The sequence below is a fragment of the Malurus melanocephalus genome, unplaced genomic scaffold (genome assembly GCF_030028575.1).
Source record: "Malurus melanocephalus ecotype Western Australia unplaced genomic scaffold, MMel_1.1 scaffold_56, whole genome shotgun sequence".
NCBI lineage: Eukaryota > Metazoa > Chordata > Aves > Passeriformes > Maluridae > Malurus > Malurus melanocephalus.
This window is the reverse complement of record NW_026623288.1, coordinates 2,687,586-2,713,799: the sequence shown is the minus strand read 5'-3', so window position 1 is coordinate 2,713,799 and position 26,214 is coordinate 2,687,586. Positions and strand designations below refer to the sequence as shown.

General features: G+C 46.9%; 1 protein-coding gene across 2 annotated transcripts in view; it reads right to left on the bottom strand.

Annotated features, from left to right (window-relative positions):
• Window positions 1–8,623: 8,623 nt before the first annotated feature.
• Window positions 8,624–26,214, bottom strand: part of GAB3 (GRB2 associated binding protein 3) — a 60,098-nt gene continuing 42,507 nt past the window's right edge. Inside the window, exons 2-10 of one of the 2 annotated variants that reach the window (XM_057365669.1) lie at window positions 25,857–26,160; window positions 20,037–20,250; window positions 19,144–19,622; window positions 16,574–16,629; window positions 15,204–15,459; window positions 14,027–14,108; window positions 12,511–12,613; window positions 11,142–11,255; window positions 8,624–10,142 (exon numbers count right to left, since the gene is read on the bottom strand). In XM_057365669.1, the coding sequence (XP_057221652.1) occupies window positions 10,026–10,142; window positions 11,142–11,255; window positions 12,511–12,613; window positions 14,027–14,108; window positions 15,204–15,459; window positions 16,574–16,629; window positions 19,144–19,622; window positions 20,037–20,250; window positions 25,857–26,160 (1,725 nt within the window). In that variant the 3' untranslated portion in view covers window positions 8,624–10,025. The remainder of the gene's footprint in view (window positions 10,143–11,141; window positions 11,256–12,510; window positions 12,614–14,026; window positions 14,109–15,203; window positions 15,460–16,573; window positions 16,630–19,143; window positions 19,623–20,036; window positions 20,251–25,856; window positions 26,161–26,214) is intronic. The other variant, XM_057365670.1, reaches the window with a different exon arrangement.

Below are 26,214 nucleotides of genomic sequence, written 5' to 3'. Positions count from 1 at the left end.
AAGAAATGCCGTCTTCAGCAGTGAGGCGTAACATCTATTTGGAGACTTCCATGAAAATAGAAAGGGAAGGACTCCAAACAACAGCTTGAGATCAACCACTTCCCCCCGAGAGGTTTCACAAGTGAAGATTGAAGACTGGCATTTAAGGTGGCAGTGGAAGCTGCTCCTCTCCGCTGCCCTGACAGCAGCAGAGGCTGGTTTTGGGGTTACCAGCWCCCCCAGGTCTTGGCTGCAAGGACAAGGGAGGGATACTGGCCAAAAGAGGTCCAGTGGCTCTCTCTGCCCTCTGGCTTTGCTTTGTGATGCTCCCTGAGGTTTGTGTCACSGATGGAGTGAGGGCCACACACTTCCCCTGTTAGAGAGTAGTAGCAATATGGCAAGGTATGCCTGAGCAGAGAGGACAGGTCAGCCAGAAACGTCAGGGAGATCCCCCTGTTGGGACACAAGGTTCAAGAAGGACCCCCTTGCATTCTAAACTCCTTTCTCAGGGGTGTCTGTGCAGCTGTGTCCACAYACAGACCCAGACTTGGTCAATGGTTTATGTCTGAAGTGCCCAACCAATTCTTTGTATGACTTAGCTGAGATTTCAAAGTTTCAGCRCGCTTATTCCCAGTTCAGTATGYGACAAGGATTCTCTCAGCCCCCAGGAGTAACCTTGAGAGGTGTCCCTCCTCAAGGGCAGCTCTTGTCCTGCAGCCTGCAGTGATGCAGGAGAGCTCAACAGGCCTGGGCTGCCTACTATTTATGGAGTAAGATGACTGACTTATGGTCATATTTACATTCCAGCCGTGTTTTGGTTGGCACATGYYCAGCCAGSCCTCAGCTGTTGAGCAAGACTGATGGCCCTTAGCTGTTGACATTATCTGTCTTCCCAGAGTCCAAAACCACCACAACCACCACTGGTGGCTATTGTTTAAGCAGAAAGTGGGGGAGCTCATCGTCATGGCTGGTATTRAAAAAAGCAATCACAGCACAAAGTAGATCCCATGACAGCTGAAAGCCTTTGCCAGCACCAAGTGCCTTTYCTCACCAAAGCAGTTTCTTTTTTTTCTCCTGTTTGGGGTGATGGCTGCCAGGTTATGCATGATGTGAACAGCAGATAAAAGGATTATCTCCAGATTTTGTGAAGGACAGGTACTGCCATGCCTTCCAAGCCAAAACAAAAGGTGATGTTTTGGGATGTGGAAGTTGTGTTCCTATGAGCTCCCACCCACTGATCCACAGACATCTTTGGAYGCCTTGTGTCCACCCTAAAGCTGCTGCCAACTCCCACCAAAGCAGGATTGGATGCACTGGAGGCTCTTGGGCTGTAATTTCCCAATGGAAGCAGCAGGTTGGCATCAGGCACAGCAGGGCAGGGTTTGCTCAGCACTGTCCTGCCCTGTGCCTCGCAGCTTTCCCCGCTGGGTTTGYCCTGCCTGGCCTGCCCTTGGCCCTTTGTACTGGGAGGGTTGGTGGGGAGGGGACGCCAGCACCTCCCCGGGAAGTGGCCAGATCACAATGTGACAAACAGGTTGCTCAACCCTGGGCTGGAGTTACTGATCCCATCTCACACTGACGGCTGCTCTGCAGCACCAGGAAGCCTTTGCGTCAACGTTTTCCAGGCAAAGGGYTCTGCTTGGCTGCAGTGCAAGTGTCAGGGTTATCACAGAAATATGATTTTTAAGTGTTTTCTGACCATTCAGAGTTAAAAGGTTATTGAGAAAGCACATCCCATCAGCTGCTAAGATACAGCACTTTTAGGTGAATTTTCTGATGGAATATGATTTTTCCTGCCTCTTCCTGAGGCTGCAGGTTTCCCTTCCCCAGCTACAAGACAGACTTTTCCCCAGGGTGCAAGGAGCTGGGTGTGCTTTCCTCTYGATCCACACAGCAAAAGGAGCTCGCACAGGGCTTCTGCACAAAAACAAAGGTTTATGGATCTGTCAAGCAAAGCCAGTGTCCCCAWGCTGGAGCCAGTGGGCACAAAGAGCCATCCCCACAGCCAGGCATGGGCTCCACGCTGAGCCTTTCCCTGGCAGAAGGACCTCGGGGGTTTCCTCCTGCCACAGAGCTCCTTGAACCTGCTGCTTCCATGGAAAGCAGATCAAAAGCATCCATAGCAAAAATAACCCTGATAAACATAAGATGCAATTCAGAGCTGTTTTCTCTTTCAGTGTAGCCTTTGGATACAGGCTGGGATGCACCTGATTGTCTCTCTGTAGAGTGTATTTTCTTCTCTGTTTTGGAGCAGYCTGGGGACCTGCCAGCATGGGTCAGGCTCTGCTCTCTGTGACACCAAAGGGCAGGTCTGCAGAAGAAATTAATCTGTTCATTGAGCCTTGTGTATTGTTTAACAGAGCAGTTTAGAGAAAAGTCTGAAGAGGTGCATGGATGGTGAAGTGTGCTTTTTTGTGCTTTTTTTTTTTCTTTTAAATATAAACATAAAAAAAAGAATTACTAAAATTTCTGGAGTCATTTCAAATTTTCATTTGGTGCAAAAGTCAGATTTGGGGTGTGCTGATTATGGAAATCCATCTTTATTTTGCCTCYCTGTCATTGTGTCTTTACATATCATGCAAGTTCACCCTTGAGCTGTCTCTGGTGCGTTGCTCAGCTCTGCCTGGGAGGAGGCAGAGCCCCCCCTCAGCATCCTCTGTGTGAGCACATTCCTTGTGCTGACCGGGCAGAACAGCACGGATTTCCTTCAGTGCCATTTCCTGATGATTTCTGACTAACTGTGGAGGAAGTTAAGCCAAAGAAATGATGAATCTTCTGGTTTTTTTTTTTTTAATTTTAAAAACACTTTTAAAAAGACATCTCTCATTTTGAACTGTAAACAGCCTGCCTGCTGTCTCCGAGTTAGGGGCACCTCACAGATTTTACAAATCCCTGTACTGCTCAGTCCTCCATGCCTTTCTGTAGAGGAATTTTCTCTTTCAGGCTGTATAAAAGGTTGGACTTAGAGCTTGTCCCAAACTTTGATCTGGAAATCTAAAGGAAAAAGCTGTGTTTGCCTCCTGGCACCCCCTCAAGGGCTTGCAGACACCCGCCAGTGTTGCCTCTATTTGATGTCTTGMCCTTTCCATTGTTGTGTAGCTCTCCAAAACACTCTGTGCCTTCCCAGAGAAAACCAAGGTGCTGGCAGAGCGATATTCTCCCTGAGCAGGTGCAGAATGGATGCTTTGTGGGAGGGATCTGTGGATTTTCCCTTCAGGGGAGAAATACAGAGCAGGTCTCCCCCACTGCTCTGTGCTGCTCATGTGGGGAAGGATGCTGGAAATGACAGCAGCACCAGCAAACCCAGCCATCTGAAGATAACAGCAGAGTCAGAGGCAATTCCAGGGAGCTGAGCTCCTGGACAAAGAATGAAGCATTTTTGAATGAAGGAGCAAACTGGACTGCAACAGTCACCACAGACACAAGCAATGAAAACACCCCCTCAAATTTCTCGAAGCTTTAAAGCCCTCAGTGAGAGCCCAGCAGAGAGCAAAGGCTTTTCAGGCTCTTACACAGTGATGGATATGCCAATGCCAAGATCCCAAAGCTGTCAGAGCAGCATGTTGGGGCTGTATAACAATGAGCTTATGCTAAAATSGGATGTGAAAGGAAAATCAAAGTAGAAGGAAACAGGACAGTGAATGAAAGGTTGGGCTGCTCCCTGCTCACTCCTGCATTACAACAGGGCCTGGGATCAGCTCCCCAGGTGGGAAGGGGCTGAGCCTCTGCCAGAACAGCCTTTGTTTGCGCTGGATGTGGCACTGCTGGCTCCCAGTGTGCTGCCATAAATATGTATAACCTGAGAGCCCAGTGCCTTTGCACTCCCTGCCCTAAACAACTGGAAGAGAAGCTTTAGATGCTGTTTGATGAGGAAATGCAGATCTTAAGASCTGTCAAAACACAGCGTGCAGCCTGCATAAGTTGGTGGCCAAAGTGCAGGACAAATTCAGTGTTGYCTCTGCTACTACCACTGGCCTGGGGGGAGTCACTGTCCCAAAAAGTCCACATGAAAAATCAGAAATAAAGTATGGCTCCTTTGCAAAACTCTTGGAGATCTCCTGGAGAGAAATGAGATATCACCACTGAGGCCCAAGACCTGTGTCCTTAAGTTTATCCAGAGTCCAAGGACTGTGAAGGAATACCTGATTGTAAAACTGCTCAATTGATCATCTCCAGCTGAAAAAGACCAGTCTTAACCAAARGAGTTGAARAGGCAAAMGGCACTGGGCCAAAAGGCTGGATAKCAGAAAAATRTTCTTCACCCAGAGGGTGAGCACTGGAACAGGCTCCCCAGGGAAGTGGTCACAGYTCTCAGCCTGCCACAGCTCAACAAGTGTTTGGACAATGCTCTCAGGCACATGATGTGATTCTTGTACAGRGCCAGGAACTGGACTTCAATGTTTGTGGTGGGTCTCTTCCAACTCAAGCTTTATTCTATGATTCTRTGATAAGAGTTACTGCCTTCTTGGAGGGGTGTGTGCTTCATGCCCTATGGAGGTAACCTGGCTGGCAGCTCTGTGGCTTTTTGCTGCAGAGAAGTATTTGATGTGGTTTAAACTGCAGATGTAACTGGAGGGGCCAACCTCTATAGAGATAAGTGCTTACATATCCACACATTTTGCTATCGCTTGTTTGGTTTTTTACTACTACTACTACTACTACTACTACTACTACTACTACTACTACTATTATTATTACTATTATTATTATTATTATTATTATTATTATTATTATTATTATTATTATTATTATCCAATCACTAAAGTACTTTGCACAGAGGTGTGAGAAGTCTGAGAGCTCCTGGCTCATTCCATGGTGGCAGGGTGATGGTGGCTTTGACACTGTTGTTTCTCTCTGCAATTTGGTGCGACAGAGGGAGGTCTCTTTTCTGGGAATTGTTCCCTGATGAAAGGGCTGCTCCCATCTCTACTGGGCAGAGGACACCAACAGCTGTGACCCGGCAGCCAGACTTTATCTGACCTTTTATTTGTCTGACCTGCYCTCCCTTGAAGAGYGAACACACAATGTCACACAGTTCCYTTCTATCAAGCCTGCAGGCAAAGGCTTATCTAAGCCACACGTGTCAGTGTGTCTTGAGCTGTGTGTCCGTTTCCGTCAGGGGCTCTCTGAGCACTACAACCCCTCGACTCACCACGGTGAGTCTCCAGCCAGGATTACAAAGCATGTAGATCCAAAAGTCGCACTAGCCTGAAGCAGTAAATAAATTCTTTCCAAACTACCTGGCTTGTTAGCAGCAAGGCTTGCTCAGCTCTGCTCCCTTGGATTGCCTCATTTCATCTTCCAAATCCCGAGATGTGCACATTGGAAGSATCCCATGTCCCTGGCTTGCTGCATGTGGGAATTATAGTAACAGCAACTACACTCCTCAGCAGAGCAATTAAAGGACCAGGTTAAATAACAACTAGCCTTTGTATGCAAGCCCAGAGCATGTGCTGAATAAATTTGTGTTTGAGGTCTACATGGTTGGTCAGGAGTTGAGACCCCTTCCTGCCCCTCAGGATATGGTCAGGAGCTGGGGCTGGGACTGGGGGGCTGCAGCTCGCCCTGTCGCAGSAGAACACAGACATGAGTCCAAGTCACAATTTCATAGCTCCTCCTTATTCTGAAAATAATCTCCCTGATACACAGGAGTATGACATTTGTTTGCATTTGCATCCAAATGTTTTACATTAACAAGTCACTGCCTAGTAAGAGATTTAAAAAATGGAAAAAGCATTCAAAATGTCAAAGCTTACCCCACGAGCACATTCACTTACCAAAATATTTAAAGAACACAGCTACCTTTTATATTAATTTATTAGAAAAAAAAAGATACAGTTTAGTGTGCAAATATATACACCAAACACTACAATGAAACATGAGGAAGGTGAGCCCCTTCCCTCTAGCAACAACTTGCCCCTTCATAACAGAGATGACTGTTTAATGCTTCCCCACAGATTTACAAATACAAAAAGAAAGTATAATGCTTCATTTGCACAAGACAAAAGTTTTATTTGAAAACAAAAAAATATCCTGGCTTTGACATGGCAAAAGTCTGCTATTTTGGTGGCTTTTATTTTTTTTAAAACCTGAGCAAGTTTTGCGGAACAGGGGAACAAAGGGAAGGCATTGCCCTGTGCTTCATTCTCATCACAGCATCTGATGGTCTTTAAATTACTAAACCACTGAATCACTGCAAGTGAATGCAACTCCAGAATCTACATCTAGGATGTGTTTAGTGACATGAAGAAAGCAGGCGCTACCACTGGCAAAGTGGGTGGCTGAAAACACCAGGCTCCATCTTCATGGCTGTTGGCATTTCTCAGGTTGAGTGTTCATTTCTGCCAGTAAGGAAATCAATGCTGCCTCCTGTCATAAAGGAATTATAAATCTAAAATGCAGTTAAGTCCAAAAAGCAAATGAGTTATGGACACGCTGTGCCTTGCTCCAGTGTGTGGGCATTGAAGGAGCGCAGAGTAAGGCCGTGCTAAACACACCAGTGCAGGGAACGAGCTGATGACCCCAACAATAACCACAGGATTCAAACCATCCAGCTTGGTTGTTTTCCACATCATCCTGAAATCAAATGTCATCCAGCAGCTCCACAGGGTGACATTTGCCATTACACAAAAGCTTTTCTCCCCACCTTAACCGAGAGGCCCCAGCAGTGCTGGGGAAGGCACAAGACCCGGGCTGGGCAGTGCCAGTTCCCTCAGCAGACAGGAGTTTGCTAAGGGACCACAGGCCACCCCATGCTCGTTTAGTGCAGAGCCTCTCTCTGCATCAGCTCTCATTACACTTTTGAAAAAAATACACACAAAAACCAGATCCATGGCAAAGAGAACMCACTGTCAGGAGTGTGCCTGGCTGGTGCCAGAGCTGGTGCTAACCAAGGGCTCTGGCCTGGGCTATGTTTTCAGRCATGACAAAAGCTGACTCCATATTCAGGCTTTCTTTCCTCTTTGGACAAAAGATAAGGATTTATGAACAGATTTAACTAAGCAGCGACTCCTCTTTGCTCTGTAACACCCCTCCTCTCCCACCAGCTGGCTCTACAGTACCAACAGRTTTGTCAGTCATGGCTGCTGCAGCTCCCTGCACACCCAAATCCTTRGTGATGGGGTGGCCACAAATGAATTGGCTTTTGCCATCCTCCCACCATCCTCCTCCTCTTTACTCTCTTTGAAGTATTGTGGAATTTGACCAAAGGAAAAGGGGAAAAAAAAAGCCTTGGGGGACTACTGCTCTGCTTTTAAATTTTTTCCCCAGTATTTTTAATTGCTCCTGTTTCGTGTGTTGTACTTGCACAAGAATGCATGTCATGGGCCCTGGGTAAAAACAGACCTTACATGAAAAATCTGAATAAACCCTCAAACTTAGCTCTTAGAAGTGAAAGTTAGAAACCAGTGAGCAGCATTTRATCAAGATAAGATCGAATGTTGTTGTGGGGGCAAGCAGAGGCCACAGGAAGTTGAAAGGGGYCATTCTGATCTAAGGACAGTCCCTGCCAAGCTATATGTTTATGTCCTTTTAGGGGAGTAAAAATCCCCAGAGAGCTCTTTCTTGTCTAAACTTCTGAATGATCCGTTAGCCAGGTTTGTTGAAGTTTAAATATTTTTACGATAACTTAGAATAACAAGCAAGTCAGTTGTCTCCAATAACTTGATGTTTTTCCACTTCAGAAGATTTTCTGACAGCATGAAAAGAAACACTCCAGTCAAACATGAGCTGATCTGTACGTGATTCTGATCTGCATCAGAGGCTGCCCTGCCATCACAATCCAGGATCTGCAGTAGCAGAATGTAACTTCACCCACCCTTTGTGGAAGTTTTCTGTCCCTAATTTAAAACACYTCTTAGCTGGTCTTTTAACCCTTTCAGCACATCAGCAAACACTAAGAGCTTTCAGCAACATGTGTTATTTGCACACTTTGAAAGAAAGGCAATTCTTTTGAGGAGAAAGGCAAAGCTCTCAGTGTCCACAGCCCTTCCAYGCTTCCCTCTCTTTGACACCTCTGTGCAGGTGCAGATCTCCACTACCTCTCCCCAAACCCCCTGCCCCTGCCACTCCCAGGGCACGGGTGTTCACAGCTCTGCTAAATCAGAGAACAAAACAGCTGGGTTTAACAAACTGAATTTYACACCCAACAGACAAGATATAKATGGAAAAGTTGGAATTATTTTCARAATTTTTATGAACATCAACTTTCATTTGAGAGCTTTGGTGGTGGGGGGAGGAGCAGAGCAGGAGGGAACAGCAGGTCAGSTATCTGTGAGACTAAGCCCGGTTTTGCAAGCAGCAAAACTTCGTGCCCGCAGGCCTGGGTGCCCAGTTTGCCCCAGTCAGTAAAGGCGCTGGTGAACCTTGTTCTTGCAGGGTGAGAGCCTGGTCACCACAGATCCCCAGGGGCTGGGCTAAAGAAGCACTGAGACTTGCAAGCCTTTCAGCTCTCTTGAGGTAGGAGGAAAACTGTGTTTCTGTTGGCTACGCTGCCTCCCCCACAGGACGTGCGACTCGGCCTCCCAGAGTGCCGGAATGGCTGGCGCAGAGGGGGYGCAGGGAGGAAGCTGAGTGGGAGCCTTGAAATGCCAGTGGTTTCTGCGATGACATTTCTGTGACCTCTGTTTGGTAGATCAGCATTTTAGGTTACAGCAATGCAATGTGGTAACAACAGGCACACGAAGGGAGGCCAGCGAATTGGCACTGTCAGAGAAGAAACCTCTCGTGAGGGTCCTGTCCGTCTGTCCGTGCCGACAGGATCAGACCTCCTATGGCTGCTGGGACTCACTGACAGGAGCAAAGCCTGCGAGACCAAATCCAGTGTGGGTCACTCAGCGTCACTGCCAACCTCCGTGAGTCAGGTGGCTGTRTGCCACCGTGTAAGGAAGACTGCAGCCAAGTGTTTAGAGTTAAATATCTTACAAACTATACACATATGTCATCCTGAGATAGTGCCTGTAACAAGTCCCAAGGTAGATAAGCTTCCTGAGCCCAGAGGTCCTCACGCTGCTTGAGTGCATTGTTGTCTTGTTTTGGCCGGCTCCTGTCTCTCTCGGAGCACGCTGCACTTCCTAATGCTCTTTTCTTTTTGGGTGGGTCTAGTGAAACAATCAGATTGACGACTGCTACCAGCAATTCCAATGGCATTTCTTCTGCTGTTCAGATGAAAGCATTCTTGRTCCCTTGCCAGTTCTCTCAAGGCTTGTAGAAACAGGCTCACAGCTTCCCTTTCTAATTTTTGGCCAGCMAAGAGCTGTGTGGCTGCAGCCTCCYGCTAGAAGAGCAGCTGTGCTGTGCTGTGCTGAAGACACTTCTCAAGACAGGGGTGAAAACATCAGTAGGAATCAGACAGAAAAGCGACAAGTGTGAGCCACAATGGAGAGAAGAAGCTTAATACAACGACCGTCRTCCAGAGGGTCAAAGACCATGCGTTCCAGTCGCATGGGTATGTAGTCCTGTTTTGAGTTCTGACAGCATCAGCTCACAGTCAGACCTTTTAAACCCTGGGGAAAAATATTTTTCAAAATTCTCTTGGCTTAAGCACTATATATTCAAAAAGTTCTTTTTATTTTTTTTCAGTATTTTAGCCCTTAGTTGATTAGTCACCAAAACCTGTCAGATGCCCACTGCCATAAAAGCACTCTGAGCATCTGCAGCATTTGTAGGAATATCAGAAAATATCTTTAGCAACTAGGAATTATACAACAGAAGGAGAAGGCAGGATGAACTAGATTAATGCAACTTGTAGTGGATTTGTTAATGTTAAGTGTATGACTCGTTGCAGAATCATGCCAGAAAATGGTACCATGTAGCTTCCTGGTAAGGGCAGTAAAAAGGCTAATGCGTTACTTTAGTCATCAGTGAACCACTCACTCACTCAACATACTATTTCCAGCTGAAATCAAAGGTTTCCAGTAAAAATGCCTCTACAGAYTGTAAGCATCCTACAGCTCTCTCTGCCTTTGAGCTCCACTGTGATAGCTGCTTCATTAACGTTGTGGTTCCAGTGCAAAAAAAAACCCCTCCAGCTCCCAAATCTTCTTCCTTCACACTTTTGATTGTCTTTCATCTGTCCATTCCTGCTTAGTGTTCTGTAAAGCTTGAGTCTTCTGTTCATCTACCTGGACATAGTCCACTCTCTGTTCCTCAGACAGAAAAGGTTTCTGTGGGACAGAGAGGAAAAAAAACAACGTATTAATTTTCAGATTGAAAAGGGGTGCTGGTGAAACTTAGCTTGATTTTTTGKTTTCCCTTTCCCTCATTCCTTGATTGCTTCACTGCACCTTGAAGCACACAGTGACATCAGCTGACAAAAGCATTGCTTTACAGCCTGCTTTAGCTATAATTATCCATCTGTCACTCTGCCACTCAGCCCAGCACRGCAAGCAGGGGAAACGTGCTGTGCTGGCTATTTCCATGCAGATAATCATTCTCCCCTCATCTGAGTGATCCTGCTGCAGGGATAACCTCACTGATTTTAGATACAGGGAGGGTTTCAATAAGAAAGCTTAAAGGTCTTCAGTCTTTTGCATCTGGGAGTATTGGCTGATGGGGAAAATGATACACAGGACATRAAATGACCCACACTGATGACAGTTCATTGCTTTGCAGTGGTACCTACTCACCACCTGGGCAGGTTAGAAGTTCCTAGGAACATGGAATGTATCTTCTCAGCATTGCAAAGAAAATTGAAATGGTTTTGGTGATGCAAGAACAAAGATGTATGTTTTGCCAGGTTATAAGAGATGGTACAGTTTTACCCCATGAATTTATCATAGGCTGTTACCGCAAAGAGATTTTTGGGGAAAACTAGCAGGAAAGGCTTTGTGGAGACACAGTGAAAATGAAGGAGCATGCAGAGATCCTGCAGGCATCAACCAGCTTGCTCACAAGCCCTCCTGGCTGCACATCCCAGCACAGTCTCGTGCCCTGTGCCAAGCTGTGTTAGCGGCATCCCTGTGAGTCACACTAAAGACACCTTGTCAGCACCCTAATCATGTTTTTATTGTACTCATCYTGAGCCTGACACCAATGCAGTCAGCTGGAAACATGACTGGCTTCATCATGGCACTGAGGGCACCGAGCAGAATGCGACCCTGGGTCTCAGTTTCCTCCTAGCAGACAAAGACAGGAGGCTGTGGGGTTTTTCAGATGACTCGTACCTTCTGCACAGGGGATGGGGAAGCAGAGTTAAAATCCAGTGCTAAGTAATCAAGGTTAGATTTCCTTGTCCATGGAAAAGCACCACTGTACGGAGATGTGGCCTGTCTGTGTTCCTGTCAGGAAAGAAGAGAAACTTTTAATGCTCTTAAAACATGATCCTAGAAGGAAACAGGATCACAACTGTGAGCTGGGGATTTGCCTGGCAGAATGAGAGTKACAACAGTCAGGACCCACATAATTTTCTATGCCACAGGTGCATTTGGTTACTACCCACAGTGTAACTCTGATAATTKTGGGATGGCATAAAGAAACTGTGAGAGCCTTTTTCTCCCAGTAATTCTGGCAAAACAAATAAAACACGGTGATTTACACTAAATTACATCACGGAGAACTTGTACCCAGCTTCTCAATCCAAGCCCTTGGAAAACTCAGATTTGCAGGGGTTCTCTCTTAAACATCATCATTCAATGAATTTGAAGAAATTGCAAAAATTCTGCTCAAATCTAGCAACTGAAAATTTATCCCATAAAACCACAGATAACCACAAATATATGACAGGTTTTCCTTGACTACAAAAATCAAATGGGGAGTGGTTACAACTGGAACTGCCCTCTTCAGCAGATTTCAGTCTGGCAGAGATGTGGGCTGAAATCTGAAACTATGGCTCATGAAGACTGTGGTCARTTTTGCAATATGTTTTTATAGCTATTGGTATTGGGCTTTGGCTATGGAGGCAGATCTGYAGACATTGGCTCAGATGAATGGATTTGAGATCCATTTTCACCTAAAATTTGAAGAAAAACAAGATTTTGGTCTTTTGCAAGATATGGCTAAAGAGTAAATGAAGAAAAGGAAGCACAAAGCCAGATGTTCTTCTTTCATGGGATGGGAAGTGGGGTTAGTGCCACCAGCCAAAGCAGAAGCAATAAGAGACTTTAATGGGAGTTCTGTTTCTGCACAATATTTGGTGTGTTTCTTTAGGAAGTGCACTAACGGCTTTCTGTCATTTCCTAGGAGATTTTGCAGGGCACACTTTTAAAAGGTGAAAAGATTTAATTTTCCTTTGCCTTAATGAGTTCTCATGTAAATATGGCTGATCCCTGTGATCTCTTGGAACTGCTCAGCAACATTCGTGGGCGAACAGCTGAGTTCTGCAGAGCAGGAAAAGGGCTTCCCTTATCTCTCTGTAAATTGGTCCCACTGTCTTTGGTTTAAAACCATTTCATCATTTGAAAAAAAAAAAACCAAACCAGAAGGCAAAGGACAAACCTCCTCAACGTTTTCTCTTAGAAAACAAACTTCTGCATTCTCCATCAATGTGACAGAGCAGAATAAAGCAAAGGATGGCTGTGTGAAAATGAAGATTACCATATGAATGTAACTTTCTTCCTCTTCTCCGGAAACTGAATTGGCAAATATTCTTGCTGAATTAATACCGTCTCTTTCTGGTGAGATAAAGCTCATTCGATTGCTATGAAGAAAAACACAGGAGAGGTTAAGGAAGCATCTTACAGATGCACTGAAATGAAGCCAAAGCCTGACACAGTCCATATGGTGAATAAACTCACACTAAGGCTGCAGCCTTTATGGAGAGGATGTCCAAAGCCACTCCTTAGTTCTAGAAATAGTGTGTTATATCGCTCAGTGATTTTGTTGGGTTGTTTTTTTTTTTTTCCCTAGCATTTATGGAAGTTTGCTATCTGGTATGACAGAAAGTGTAAAACATTGAAGCAATTCTCCATCAAAGGGCACAGACACAGCTGTCATTTATAGGGGTGATAATGGAGGCAGTTACTCGGCTGTGCAGGTATCCRCAATTTGGACACTGATGTGAATTAATCAGCTCTTGGAGGTACATGCAGAGGAACCTGCCTGGCTTTGCACACAGTGTCAGCACATGCCACCCATGCTGTGGAGATGGCTGTGACTCAGCCCTTGCACAGGGAAATCTCTCCCATGAACACAACTCGCAGAGGTTCACAGGGAGTAAATTATTACAGGCGAGCATGATGGGCTTGGTTAGTAGGAAACCAGATGGCCACTTCGTGCAGCATGAACAGCATAATTCCTTTTGCTGTATTAGTTTCTGGCATACTTCTTTTTAAATTTTTGTTAGTGTAAAACATGCAAACTCACTCTAAGCTCGTTATCCTTCAGGCCTCTGCACTGTGTCAGCACTGATTAACCACAGTGCTCTGGCAGGGATGCTTGGGAGGCAGGGAATTGGCTTTACCTAAYGGGCAGTGCCAAAGGGCTTAACCAGCCTTGGACTGGATGGCTGAGACACAGCTCTGCAACTGAGAAACTGCCCATCTCGTGTCTCTTTGCCCTTCACATAACAGCCTGAAGTGGGAGAGTGGAAATGTCCCATCTACCACTCATGCAGCAAAACCCCACCTTTTCTGGAGTGCCTGGGGTGTGCAGAGGAGGTTGATGGGAATTTCTGGCATGCCAGCAGTTCAAGTCTGGATTGCTGTGTGGCAGTRCAGAATTCTACATCCAGTCTACAATTCAGGGAGATCTTTATCTCATCTGATTCTCTGCTGTATTAATTTTCAGAAGCAAAAATGGCTCTATCATAGTTTAGGCTCACAAAGCTTTTAGCCATCACAGCAGCCACACCAGAGTGCAGAGCAGCTCCACACTGTGCAAAAGGAACCTTCGAAACATGATGCCGAATTCTCAAAGCTGCCCATGGTGAAAGGGAGCCCTGCTTTTTAGAGACAGCAAAACCCTGGGGGATGTTGAAAGGAACCCTGGGGAATTTTTGTTTGTGGACTTTGCCATGAAACTAWCTCTTGTGGGATGAGATAAGTTATTTTTAACTCTAGTCCACAACACTAATGCTCAGAAGATTGGAATGGTAGGTTTCTTGTCGACTTACTAAGGCACAGTCCACATCCTGGTCACGGCAGCATGCTCCCGGATTGTGGAGAGGTTCCTCAAGTCCAGAGGAGGTGGTCGTGCTGTAAGTAAATACAAAAGGAACCACGAAAAGTACASACTGGTTAGAAAAATGCAGTTTTATATTAACAGCAAGAAACTAACAGAGTCTTTCACACAACATAACCAAGATGGAAATCAGTAACAAATGACCTCTTCGGTCAGTGCTGGAAAGCAAAGTCCCTCCACTGCCCTAAAATAACAGAARTAAATACAGTGGGCATAAAGAGACCGAATGCCCCCCAAGATCCATATGCTTGCCTCAAACACACTCTGCCTATGCTGCATTTGAGAGGCTGGTTCAGCCTCCAGCTTATAACAGGTTGTGGGTTYTGTTCTAAACAAAAAGATACGTGGGGATTGGGACCATTCCTGTCACAGTCTGTGTACATGAGCCCACCATTCTCAAAACCTTTTAAGAGAAGATGTGAGTTTTCTTTGCTTCATGGCAATGGTCTAAATGTCTATCCCCRCTTTACAGTAGCATTGCTTGAAGCAATTTCTGAGTAACCCTGTGGCTCTGCAACCCTAAGAGCTTTACTGTAGGCTAGGTTTAGGCAATTTCTCCACTTCAAAGCAGAGTTTAGTCCCCAGTATATTCTYTAGAAGTGCAATCCAGATTTTGGACATGCCATGAAAACCAGGAGGGGAAAATTACCATCAGCAAAAGCATCTGCAGGAAATTCCTAATTAAACCAAGACAGCTGTGCCTACCCAACAGAGGCTTAACCAACAACCCACACATCAAGTTTGAGTACTTGAGTGTTTGGATGTCCCATTCCTGGCAGGTCAGACAGCCTGTGGGACAGGAGCACAAATACTCMAAAGCAGCAGGACTGAGTCTGGTGTGGCTCCAAGGCTATGTCCCCRTGGCTCTTTGCAGTCACAGTGGGAAGCTGGGCATGGTGCTAATGCAGCCACCTGGGCTCTGACTGCAAAAGCAGCCACGGATGCTCTTCCTCCACTCACAAACCATGCTGCAGGCACAACCTAGGCTACAGGGCTGTAAGGTACTCACACAGTATTGGTGGGAATTGCTTTAAGACAGGCCAAGGACACTATCAAAGGAGGTCACCCATGTCCCCACCGCCAGGCTTTGCACTTTAGGTCATGCTTACATTTCCTGCGAGGCTTGAGGTCTCGGTTCACTGGAGGAGGCTCCACGTCTGAGGGGAGCTCAGGCAAGGGGCTGGTGAGTTTTTCAGTGCTGACGACAGGGAAGGTGAAGGTGGCYGAGCCAGGGCTCATGGGGATGTAGCCGTCGGGGGAACAGTCAGAGCTGGGCGCRGAGGGGGAGGTGCTGGGGCGCATGGGCACGTAGCTGTCCTCAGCGCTGTCCGCAGCCGTTGAGTACAGCGGGGAGAACCGGCATGGCTGCGAGCGCACCAGGAGAAAGAGAAATGGGTCGGTCAGTGCACAGMCAGACCCTCCAAACTGGAGCTGCTGGGAGCTGGGAGCACATCTGAGCTGAGCTCAGGCCAGGATATGCTGATGGGACCTTTCAAAGGCAAATACATGAGTTCAGATGAACACTCCAGCTCTGGAGCCATCCACTCTGAGCTTTGCAAGTCACTGCTGGAAGCCAGAACCAAACTTATTGGTGACTTTATTGTTTAAATCCTCCAGCTTCAGTGAGGCTGCACTTGCCTCTCACARCAGTAATTCTGACCTATAAAATGAGGGAGGATCCTTCATACAAAAAGAAGTCTGGAAAGACAACACCTGATAAACTAAATTTTGGCAAATGTGGAAGCTGTGAGAGCAGACATGGAACTACAACCCACTTCTGATCACTAAGAATTAACACTAGAAAATAAGTTAATGCAGGTTAGTGCTGGTTGAATGGTGAGAGAGAGTGATTACAATCTTTGCAAGCTCCCAAAAGGGAGAAAAATAAAGGTTGCCCACCACCAACAAAGGATCTCCCACAGAAGACAGCATCCAGCACTACTGGCAGAAGACTGACTGTGTGATGTGAGATGGAACACATAGAACCATGTCTGTCAAAGGCTGAGGCAGGAAGCTGTGGACTGAAGAGCCCTCAGTCACAGGCACTTCAAGAGCAGACACTTTTCTATATGTTTCTCTCTTCTATCTTATGAAGAGATATCCCTCAGGATCATGAAGTGATAGGCTTTCTTAGACCCTTTTCCAAGGGATGAGCCATTTTCTCTSGTGCTCTTGGTCAACAGTATAATTCTTGAGACTACAGGTAACCTTCTTCATAATAGACACAGTTTCACCTGCATTAAAAACAGGGTGCTCAGGATTGTGCCCCCCACTCCCTCTTTTCTCTAGGGCTGCCTGAGGCCACAAAGCAGCAGCAGAGAAGTTGCTCAAAGCCAGGCACTTTTCCCATTTTTTAAATTCTTCTACTGAACAGAGGAGAAGAATGGTTGAATATCAGGATGTGAAATGATTCACTCACACACACAACAAATGAAGTTTATGTGCCAGTGTTTTAAATTTGTGCTAGCAGAGTACTTACCAAATTCAAGCTAAGCCTCTTATCTCGACTTCTTAAGGAGCTGCCTTCCATGTCTGCTGCAAGGAAAAAAAGTGATTAAAAACGGGATAAGGCAGTGCAACCTTACAGAGATAACTCTGGAATAAAACATATGGCTCTAAAATAATTAGAGTTTTATAAAGATTCCATAACTCCTAAATGAGGAAATCCAATGACACTTAAGATCAGATCCAACTCAGTAACGTTTCAAGAGTGATTATATCTATTTTAAGTATGATGAAACCAAGGAACATGTTCATGTATAATCCAGCTGTAACTTRTGCCTCCTGTAACACGAGCACTTGGGGAGAAAGACTGGTGTGGGAGCAAGCAACCAAAAATTTAAATGCAGCTCCTCTGCTCTAGTCATTYTCTGTTTTCCCATCTGTCAAATTGGGTAAATTACATGAAAAGRGGCTATTATAGAGAATATTATTTCATCACTTCTTGAAAATTTATTTAGGAGCTTTTTAAGGTGCCAGGGAAGCAATTGTTATTGCACAGAGAGTGTTGCGTGGGGGAACTTAATGGTAGGGGAAGAATTCTTTGTTTTGTCACCCAGAAGTGCTGATGTGGTACAAGTGGCTCGAGCTGATGGGGAATAAACAGCCTGAGACACAAGCACCAGACTCCATGGCTCCTTGTACAGGTGGGCCTTTGTCTTGGTGTAGGTCAATTTTATTTTCCAAGCCTAAAATCCAGCATTCAGGGCAGAGAAGATCAGCTGTGGGAGATGCTTACAAGCACCACCATTTTCTGAAAAGGGATTTTCTGTKCAGAAAATGGCTTTTCTATGGGAATGTCTTAAACCCCTGCAACCATATTAATCCATTTCCCGCTTTTACGGTGGAGATGTCAGTACTGCAAATGGGGGCGTTTTTGGTGGCACCAGCARAAAAGGCCAAACAAGAACAAAGTAATTCTGTGAGTGCAGATACATGTTAATATAGACACAGTCACTGTCCTGGGATGGCTACATTTATTTATTTATTATTTTGGTTAAAAGACATTGARGCACAAGGTTGTGGCAGATTGCAGGATACAGGTGCCTTATGGCTCATCCCCTCCATGGCACTTCTGCCAGCACACGCTGCCTTCACACTGGGCTAATTACATCTGTGCACCTTTTGCAGGTTGGCAAGGGCAAAAAATTTAATTAATTACTTGAGCGGGCTCGCTGGGCAAGCTGGTAAGGAACAGCTGCTTTCTCCCTGTTTCTTTTTTTGATCTTTCTTGTTAAACATGTTTTAATTCAGAGTTYAACCCTTCAAATAGTTTCAGCTGCACTCAGGGTAAGAAAAAGTGGCAGCACTTACTAATTCATTGCTGCCCCCATCAGGCAGAGACAACCCTGCAGCACATCAGCACAGCACGACATTCGGCCATTTAGTCCTCTTAGAAACATTTGGGCTTAAATTGGGTTGGAGAAACACAAACCAGGGGCATTGGAGCAGCATATGTGCAAAAGCAAGAGCAGCACTTTCAGGGAGAAACCAAATGCAGCTGATAATTAAGAACAGCAATTCCACTGATGGGTGTTTCTCCAGAAACTTTCCAAGAATTGTCTGTACACTGATAAACAGACTGAACAGAGATCTCCTTGCTTTAGCTTCTGTGTTTTAAGAGCAAGATCTACCACACATTGTCTGTGTCATTCAAAGTCTAGGAGTCTAAAGGATGCTTGTCCTTAAAAACCTACATTTTTTTTCCTCACTAAAAATGAAGGTTTTCACATCACTGCAATATAATTATGATTTCCAGCCAGGTGTCCCAGCTGCCTCCATGTGATAAAGCTTTCTCATATTGCAAATGTTGGGTTTTGACAGCATGACATTATGGATTTTGCCTGTTACTTTTGYGTGTGATGATGATGATCCAGGAGCAAGCGGAAAAGCCAGCTGGAAAAGCCAGGGTAGAGTCTGCTTTGCAGCCTTGCCTTGCTCTGCAGCAGCAGGTTTTCAGATTGCCCTGACTGAAGTGCAAGGACAGAATGGGATTTGTTCAAGGACACACTGAGTCCCTGGTTCAACTAGGATTACATCCCATCCCCAGTGTCTCCCTGACTTCCTGGTCTTTAAGCTGTGAAAAGACACGCAGCTCTCATGGAARAGATTGGGTGTAGCGAAGCAGCACAGCTCCAAAGACATCTCTCATGTGTAAGGCCACACTTTGAGCAGTACAGAGGTTGTCATTGCCCAATTCAGTGGCTGACTTTTCATTTTGGTTTTTCTACTGCTTTCTCTTCTGAGGAGGGAGGGAGCATGGAAAACTAGCAAGTCATGAGGCACCCTGAAGGGATCAGAGCCAAAGTGCTGCCCATGTGTGCACACAAAGAGGGGCTTCCAGAGAGCAGGAGCTGAACCTGAGGGACAGGCCTGAATCCTGCACACTAATTCATCTGAAATAAGCATTTTGTGTTGCTTTGGGTGGTGTATGATTTCGCAGAGGGRAGGACAGAGAGGCACAACTGGAAGCCAAAACCACTCTGTGTGTGTGGGCAGCTCCATCCCTCACACTGATCCTGCTTTGCTGGCTCTTGGAAGTGCACTCACCTTTCCAGTTCCTCATGTTGTCCAGGCTGGACAGGGAGATCCTCCTGGGCACCAGAGCGACCTGAGCGCGGCAGATCCCCGCGTGCCCGTTCTGGAGGGCCCCGCCGCCCACCTCGTCCCCTCTCCTGTCCGACAAGTGGGTTGGCTTGGGCGGCCGTGGCGGGGGCGTGTTGGACAGCACATCCAGCTGTGTCACACCGTAGGGCAGCGCCTTCTGGCTTTTGTCAATCTGAAAAGTTGGTGTCAGCGATGTCCCCAGCAGTGGAGAAGAGGAGGAAATGTCACTGGTTGGCCCACTAATGTCTATGGTCCTGGACACGATGCTGGGATTTGCCAGTGGGGCTCCGTCCTGGTGCACGGTGCCAGTACTGGTCGGCTGTACAAGGTATAAGGAGGGCTGGGATTGCAAGGAGTCAACAAAAACATCGTCTGATGATGTTTGCTCCAGAGATCTGTCTGAATTTGACCAGCTGTCACACCTGCAAGGAGACAGAGGTCAGGAACTTAGCTTTCCTTTTCTCCCGGCTGTGAGAACACAGCAAACAAAAAACCCAAMCCCACAGTCTGGACAAATCTGTCCCTTCCCTCTGAGCTGGACTGGAGGCTGGAGTACTTTGTGGAGCACCTTGGGCAACAGCAGGTGTCTGGAGAGAGGCTGTGTGTGAGATCCCCAGCCACCCATCCTGGAAAGGGACAGGACCAACACATGACGCTCAACCACTAATCTGTGCTATGAAAAGCACCCTGTAAATTGGATTAGGCTGGTGGTCCCCTGTTGTGCCCAGGAGCCAGCCCTGAGTGGCCGGGCTCCCTGGGGCTGTGTGCCCCAGTTTCATCCCGGGGCATGCAGAGAGTGGCTCCAGCCCGACTCATCTGGCAGATCCCAGACTCACCTGTTGTGGCTGAGCTTGCCCGACTCACAGTTGGAGAGGAAGAGGTAGTCGGGGAGGAATACTGACTCGGACTCACTGGGGGTCTCCTCAGCAGCAGTGTCAGCAGCAGCRTGGTCCACTGAGAAGGAGGGGTCAGCGATGCGGGAGGCGTGGGTGGAGGTGGCCGGTGAGGGCTGTGGGGACGAGGTGGTGTGAGACAGGCTCTCCACAGAACCTGCAATGGACACGGATGGCCCGGCTGAGGGACGGCTCTGGCTCGCCCTGGCCCTCTGCCTGTCCTGGCTGTCACCACTTTRCTGTGCACCAGGGTTGTTTCACCCCAGAGTGTCAGGGAGTCAAGGCAAACGCTGGTTCTGGGGAGAGGGGATCCTGATTCTGCTCCCACTGCCCAGGCTGTTAAAGCCCTCCAGGCTGTGGGAGGTGCAGAGCCCYATGTTTTGAGGTCCCCCACTCCTGCAGGGCCGAGGCATCCGTCCTGTGGCCAGCCATGAAGAACAGGCTCTGCTGAAGAAAGAGCTGAGGCACAACCCCAGCCTACTTCTCAAGTATTTTTTTAGTATCTAATGCAAATACATAATTATTCATCTCCAACACTTCAAATTAATGGTGTCAAGGAAAGGGATTGTTTTCTTTCCATCTTCTAGCTCTCGGTGGACAAAAYTGAGCTTTGCAGTAGCCAGACAAGCTCTGAACTTATCTGCAAGCTTTTTATGCCTCTCTGGGCTGGACATCAAACCACAAGATCTGTGGTGTGACTGTTACTGCCCAGCTGGAGGCTTCTTGGCTCTGCTGAGAAAACTGACACTTCTTTGGTGGCCACAAGGCCCAGGGGAGCCTGTGCTCAGTGACATGTTCTCTGTGCATAACACCCCAGTGTCCCCAGCACAGAATGGGATGGCAGTGGGACAGGAGCATGTCTGGGCTGCAGGCAGTGGGGCTGGCTGCCTGCTCACACCACCACAGCCACCCTGCAGTGCAGCATGTGGCCGAGGCACTCAGACTCCTCTGGCCTGAGCACTGCCCTGCAGCAGAGACAAGTCTGTTCTGTTCCTCTACCAACCTTTGTCCCAGCTAGAGAGCTGGGCAGAAGGCAAGGAGAAGTGATGGCTGAGCCACACAGAGTCAAGCTAAACACAGCTTTTGGGGCATTGCAACTCAAAAAATCAAGTGCAAGTCAGACCTCCCACAATGGGCAGCTGTGGAATGGGAAGAGTGTCTTTACAAAGCAGCTCCTCAAAAGCATCTGCTTGGCAGCAAGCTCAAGCAGCAGCACCAAGAGCACAAGTCCTCAGTTAAAGAATATTGATTCTTCTAATGAAGTTTCAGGTTGCTGCATGGCAGTTCCCTCACCAGAGCTGTGATGGGGCARTGCTCACTGGGTCCCTGACAGCAGCAGGGCTCGGCACTGGGTGCCCATCTCTTTGTTTTAGCTGTGTGGTTTTTCATTTCGAAGAAGGGTTTTGCAGCTTTRACTCAGGCAGCATCTGAGCCAAACATGAGAAACCAGCAACTGCTGATAAAACCACACCAAGAATAAACATGCCTTCAAAGTACAGCAAGATGGCAGATTTCTCTAATGCTGATAACCAGAAGTTGATGGAAATGCTGGGAACCAGCCCCTGAATAAAACAGCTGATCTTCCCTTCCTGCACTATCCTACACCTCATCCCTTTGAACTTGGGAGGGAGCTGGCTCTTTCCTTCCCATCTACCAGTGTTGACTCTGCTGCTTGCTCCCAGGGCAGTGGTGGGCTTTGGGTCAGCAAAGCATATAAAAGCATGCTTAAATCCAAGTTTAAGCAAAGGACTTGCTTTAATTTTGAGCAGGTGCTTATAGCAGCAGGATTTCAGCAGTGAGCATGTGGAAGGAATGTCTTTCACAGGGTTTCACACTTGCAAAGCAGAGCTGAAGSCTGCAGCCTTCCCATCTGAAAAATAACTTTTGTTCATCATGCTGGCTCAGACTGTAACTCTGCTTTCAAATCTTGGACACAGAGAGCTGTCTTGCAAGCTGACAATGATCAAATATACACTGGGCTAACTCCCTAGGGATCTCAGAAAAGCATGTTCACTTCACCATCTGACTACATTAAAAAAAAAAACCAACAAACCAACAACTAAAACTGCCACAATGCATAAGAAATAAATTAATGACATTCTGGGTTATTAACACAGAGAACGAACAGGCCTGAACTCCATCTGGTACTCACAGGGTTTAGCCATGGATTATCCCATCAGGAAAGGCTGTGAGCTGCAGACCACATGGCAACGGTTGTGAGCAGGAGGGAGGGATGGGGACAGCACAGACCTGCCCTTTCCTAACCTTCAGGGGCTCAGGGACCTGCAGTCAGCTCCTCACAGACTGTCCCTGTCYCTGCCAGCTCTGCTGGTAACCGAATCATGTGCATTAAAACTGTACCACGACAGCAGCTGGGCAGAATAAATTATGCATGGCTACTTTCAACAGTGAGAAGGCAGAGAATAGGTTTGGTGCCTGCCCTCCCCTTTGCCAGAGAGACAGCAGAAGGCTTCAGCTGCCAAAATAACTGCTATGGTGGGTACTAACCCAAAACATTTTGGCCTTGCAATCATGGGGAAAGTCACCACAGGGGTTGCAGAACATCTTCTACAATGGCTTCTCCCATCAATGAAGAGCCWTTGTTTGGAGAAACAGAGGGCTTTTCCTTCCTGCTGCAGACCCCAGCCCACTCCMCAAGAACAGTTGTGGTTCAACAGCAGTGCAGCAACATGGTAGAATAGGGGTGTTCTGCTCACTCAACCACCCCCAAGGCTGCACTGACATTCCAAGGAGWTAGAAATTATAACAGTAAAGTTCCTAATGAAACTGGTTGAACAACCTTCCCGCTAGTTTCTCCAATGAAAAGCTGTTATGTTGGATTGTATCAATTAGTCATGGCTTKGGCTTGGACATGGGATAAACTGTGCCCCTGATGTCCCACAGCCACCTCATTGCATCCCCTCCCCTGCCCCAGACACTTGGGCCAGGCATCCTCTCAATCCCCTGCCATGGGTCTGACAGGGCTGGGGAATGGTGGCTCTGTTGGGAAACCCCATGGAAGATGGAAGCAAGTTTTTGCACAGATGTGGTAGGAAAACTGGGAGCAAGGCCTCTTCCTCTCTTCTTCAGCTGACTCCCCAAAGGCACCAGCTTCTCCATCATCTCCAGCACAGCCAGCAGCAGTTTCTTGTGGCAGCAATGARTGAGTGCTGCTGGCAAGTCCTTCCTGACAGCCGCCCTCCCAGGTGCTTCCTGACATCTGCCTGGAGCTGGCATGTCATCTCTGCCTCTCAGCTGTCCCCTCTCCTGTTGACTACAGAGCTGTGCTCACAGGAGCCACRGCTTTCGTAGCTTCTCTCTGCATCTGGCTGACAACACTTCTGGTGTGGGGATCTGGCTGTTCATCCAGCTTCTTTGCTACTGGAAGGGACTAACTGGGAACAACAGGACAGCGTTTAAAGCTGAGTCACTGCATAAACCTGCGACTGCACTTKGTGCATTAAGCAGAGAAAGCAGCAGATTGTGTTTTGGCCTCAGTCACAGCAAATTTTCAGCGATGCACAGATTAAGAGTGATATGACTCATATCAGGGACTTGTACTTTTTTAGAACAGTAGCATTCAAGTTAAAAAAGCATGTGGCATTTCATAGGGCTTTTCTAATGTTAATTTTAAGGGTAATTTGTTTAAACCTACAGGCTCTTGGAGGATTTAGGAGATCCTGAAAAGCTGAAGCAATTAGCAACTGTTTGAAATGTGATGTGCAACTTGTGGAGCTGTGCAGATTTAAATCAGGGGATCTGGATGTGCCTGGCAGCCTGACCTGGATACACCCCAGACCTGAGCTCACCGGCAGGAGCTGCAGGATAAATAGAAGCTCTTAGGAGCTATTTGGCATTAGAGACACAATAAGTGCTTGTCTGGAGGCTTAGCTCGCGCCATCCTTGATGAGGGCTGCAAGCCCAGGTGCCAGACTTTGTACTGAACTAAGGCAAATGCTCTGCACTGCTGAACTTCTTGGGGGAYGATACCTGCCTTGGAAAGTTGGAAAGTGTCACTTTCCCAATTGCTRCTGCAAGAGCTATCATTTCTCATCCATCAGTGCCCACACAGGCATTCTTTGCTGGGAGAGAAACACCCATGTGTAATACTATGAGTATTGTACACATCTTACAAGCAATAGTGCACTGCACCAGCAAAAAGGAGCAGGCATTTCCCAGTATAAGTGCACCTATCCTGGAACAGCCACCGTCTTAGCTCCTCTGCAACAGGCCACATCCCCTATGCACATTCTCACAGTGCCAGCAGTAGGCTGCCTACAAATTTAAGAGACAAAAAATATTATTCTCTTTTCTGTTTTGGAAGGGTTTACTTTAACTTCAGAGTAATTGGTGAAACTATGTCTAAAATAATCCTGCACCAGAAATAACAATCCAAGAGCAACAGCTCAGTGTCAACGAGRGCAGAACAGTGGGAAGGTGGTTACTGAATATCCTAACTACATCCAAGCTCCAAAGGGCTGTAGACTCCAATCCTCAAAGTTACCAGCCCTACTTTGAAATTTGTATTCATGGACAGCTTGTACTGACACATAAAAATCTGTCAGCAAGTTTTCATGGTGGTTTCTGAAGTGAATGGGAAAAAAACAGACATCACATTTGTGACAGGAGCACTGCAGCGTTCTTCCCATTCCCATTTCCGTCAGAAGCCACTGCTCAAGAGAAGGCTAAGCAATGACATGAGCCATTATAGATTGAAATAAACCCTTTCCTGAGGCCTTTTGTTTCCTTTCAGATTGTTGGGTAATGATGTGGCCATGCAGCACCTGCAGACACCAGCAGCATTCTGAGTGCAGCAGCACAAAGACTGGAAGGATAAACTGCCTGGCCACACTGTGATACCCCCAAACATATTACTGCCCTAGGGCTCATGTCCCTCCATGGCCACCCTGTTCTACTCTTGTACTGCCTTTTATCACATTGAAAGTCTTGGTTCTGACTCACTTCCCCTGCAACTCTCAAATTGCTGCTGTATCTGCCACTTGGAATTGTCAAGGGAAAGACAGATTGCTGTTATCTGAGCCCGATTGTCATTTAAAAGTAAGTTAATGATGATACAGATCCCGACTTTAATTACTGGCTACATCCATCCTGGAGTGGTTAATTCTTGGCAGCTTTTCAAGAAATTCACTCTGCTGAGTATATACAGGTGTAGAGCCTGGCAAGAGCTGCCTTTATGCTTCACTGGCAGGACCATCCTTTAAGTCTAGACACACACTTCTACTTCTAACACTCCCCTATCCTCTGTCTTTTCTTTATTTTCTCTTATTAACAGACTAAGGCAGCTTAGTATTTCTGTCATTGATTTATGTACATGCATATATACTCAAGTCTCTGCACATTCCACATCCAGCAAAGCTTGAGAAAATGGGAGTTTTGCAGGATGCTCTCCCGAAACAGGTGTCTTACATCAAGCCAAACTAAATAAATACAGGACATGTAATGAAATAAACAGCCCCAGAAGATAACAGTCAGCTTTTCACATAAACAGCACCTTTTCTTATTAAGGACCTGCTGCTTGTTCTAGCAGGAATTGCTTCATCAAAGTGAGACCAAGCAGTCAGTGGGTATTTYCACCCAGCACCCTGGGAACTTTCAGAGCAGGGTTTAGCAGCACCTCAGTGCTGTGTGGAGCTACAGGAACCACAGTTCTGTTTCACCCACCCAGCCCAGCCTGACAGCAAGGTTCAAGCCTCCTGTCACCCCTGGGCACTCTCCCAGCCCCCAGGATGAGARTGATCCTACCTGTGCCATCTTCCAGGTGTCCGAAGTTACAGATCTGGCTGATATTGTGCACCCAGATCTGCATCTCCTCCTCTGTCTTGGCTACCAGGTAGAAGGTGCGGTAGGTGGTTCTCACAATGAAGACAAAGTTGTTCTGAAATTCCTTCTTGATGAAGTTGGGCCCCGAGTGCTTCAGCACTTCGCACTCATTGAGGTCGATGATGCGGATGGGTTTTTTGGAGTGGTTGTTCCTGTAGTATTCCAGCACATCGGGGTTCCCGCTCATGCGGCCCCTGCGCAGCACGAACCAGCGCTTCCGCCAGGCCTGCAGGGACAAGGACAGGGCTCAGTGCCACATAAATACACAGCACCCTGCCCA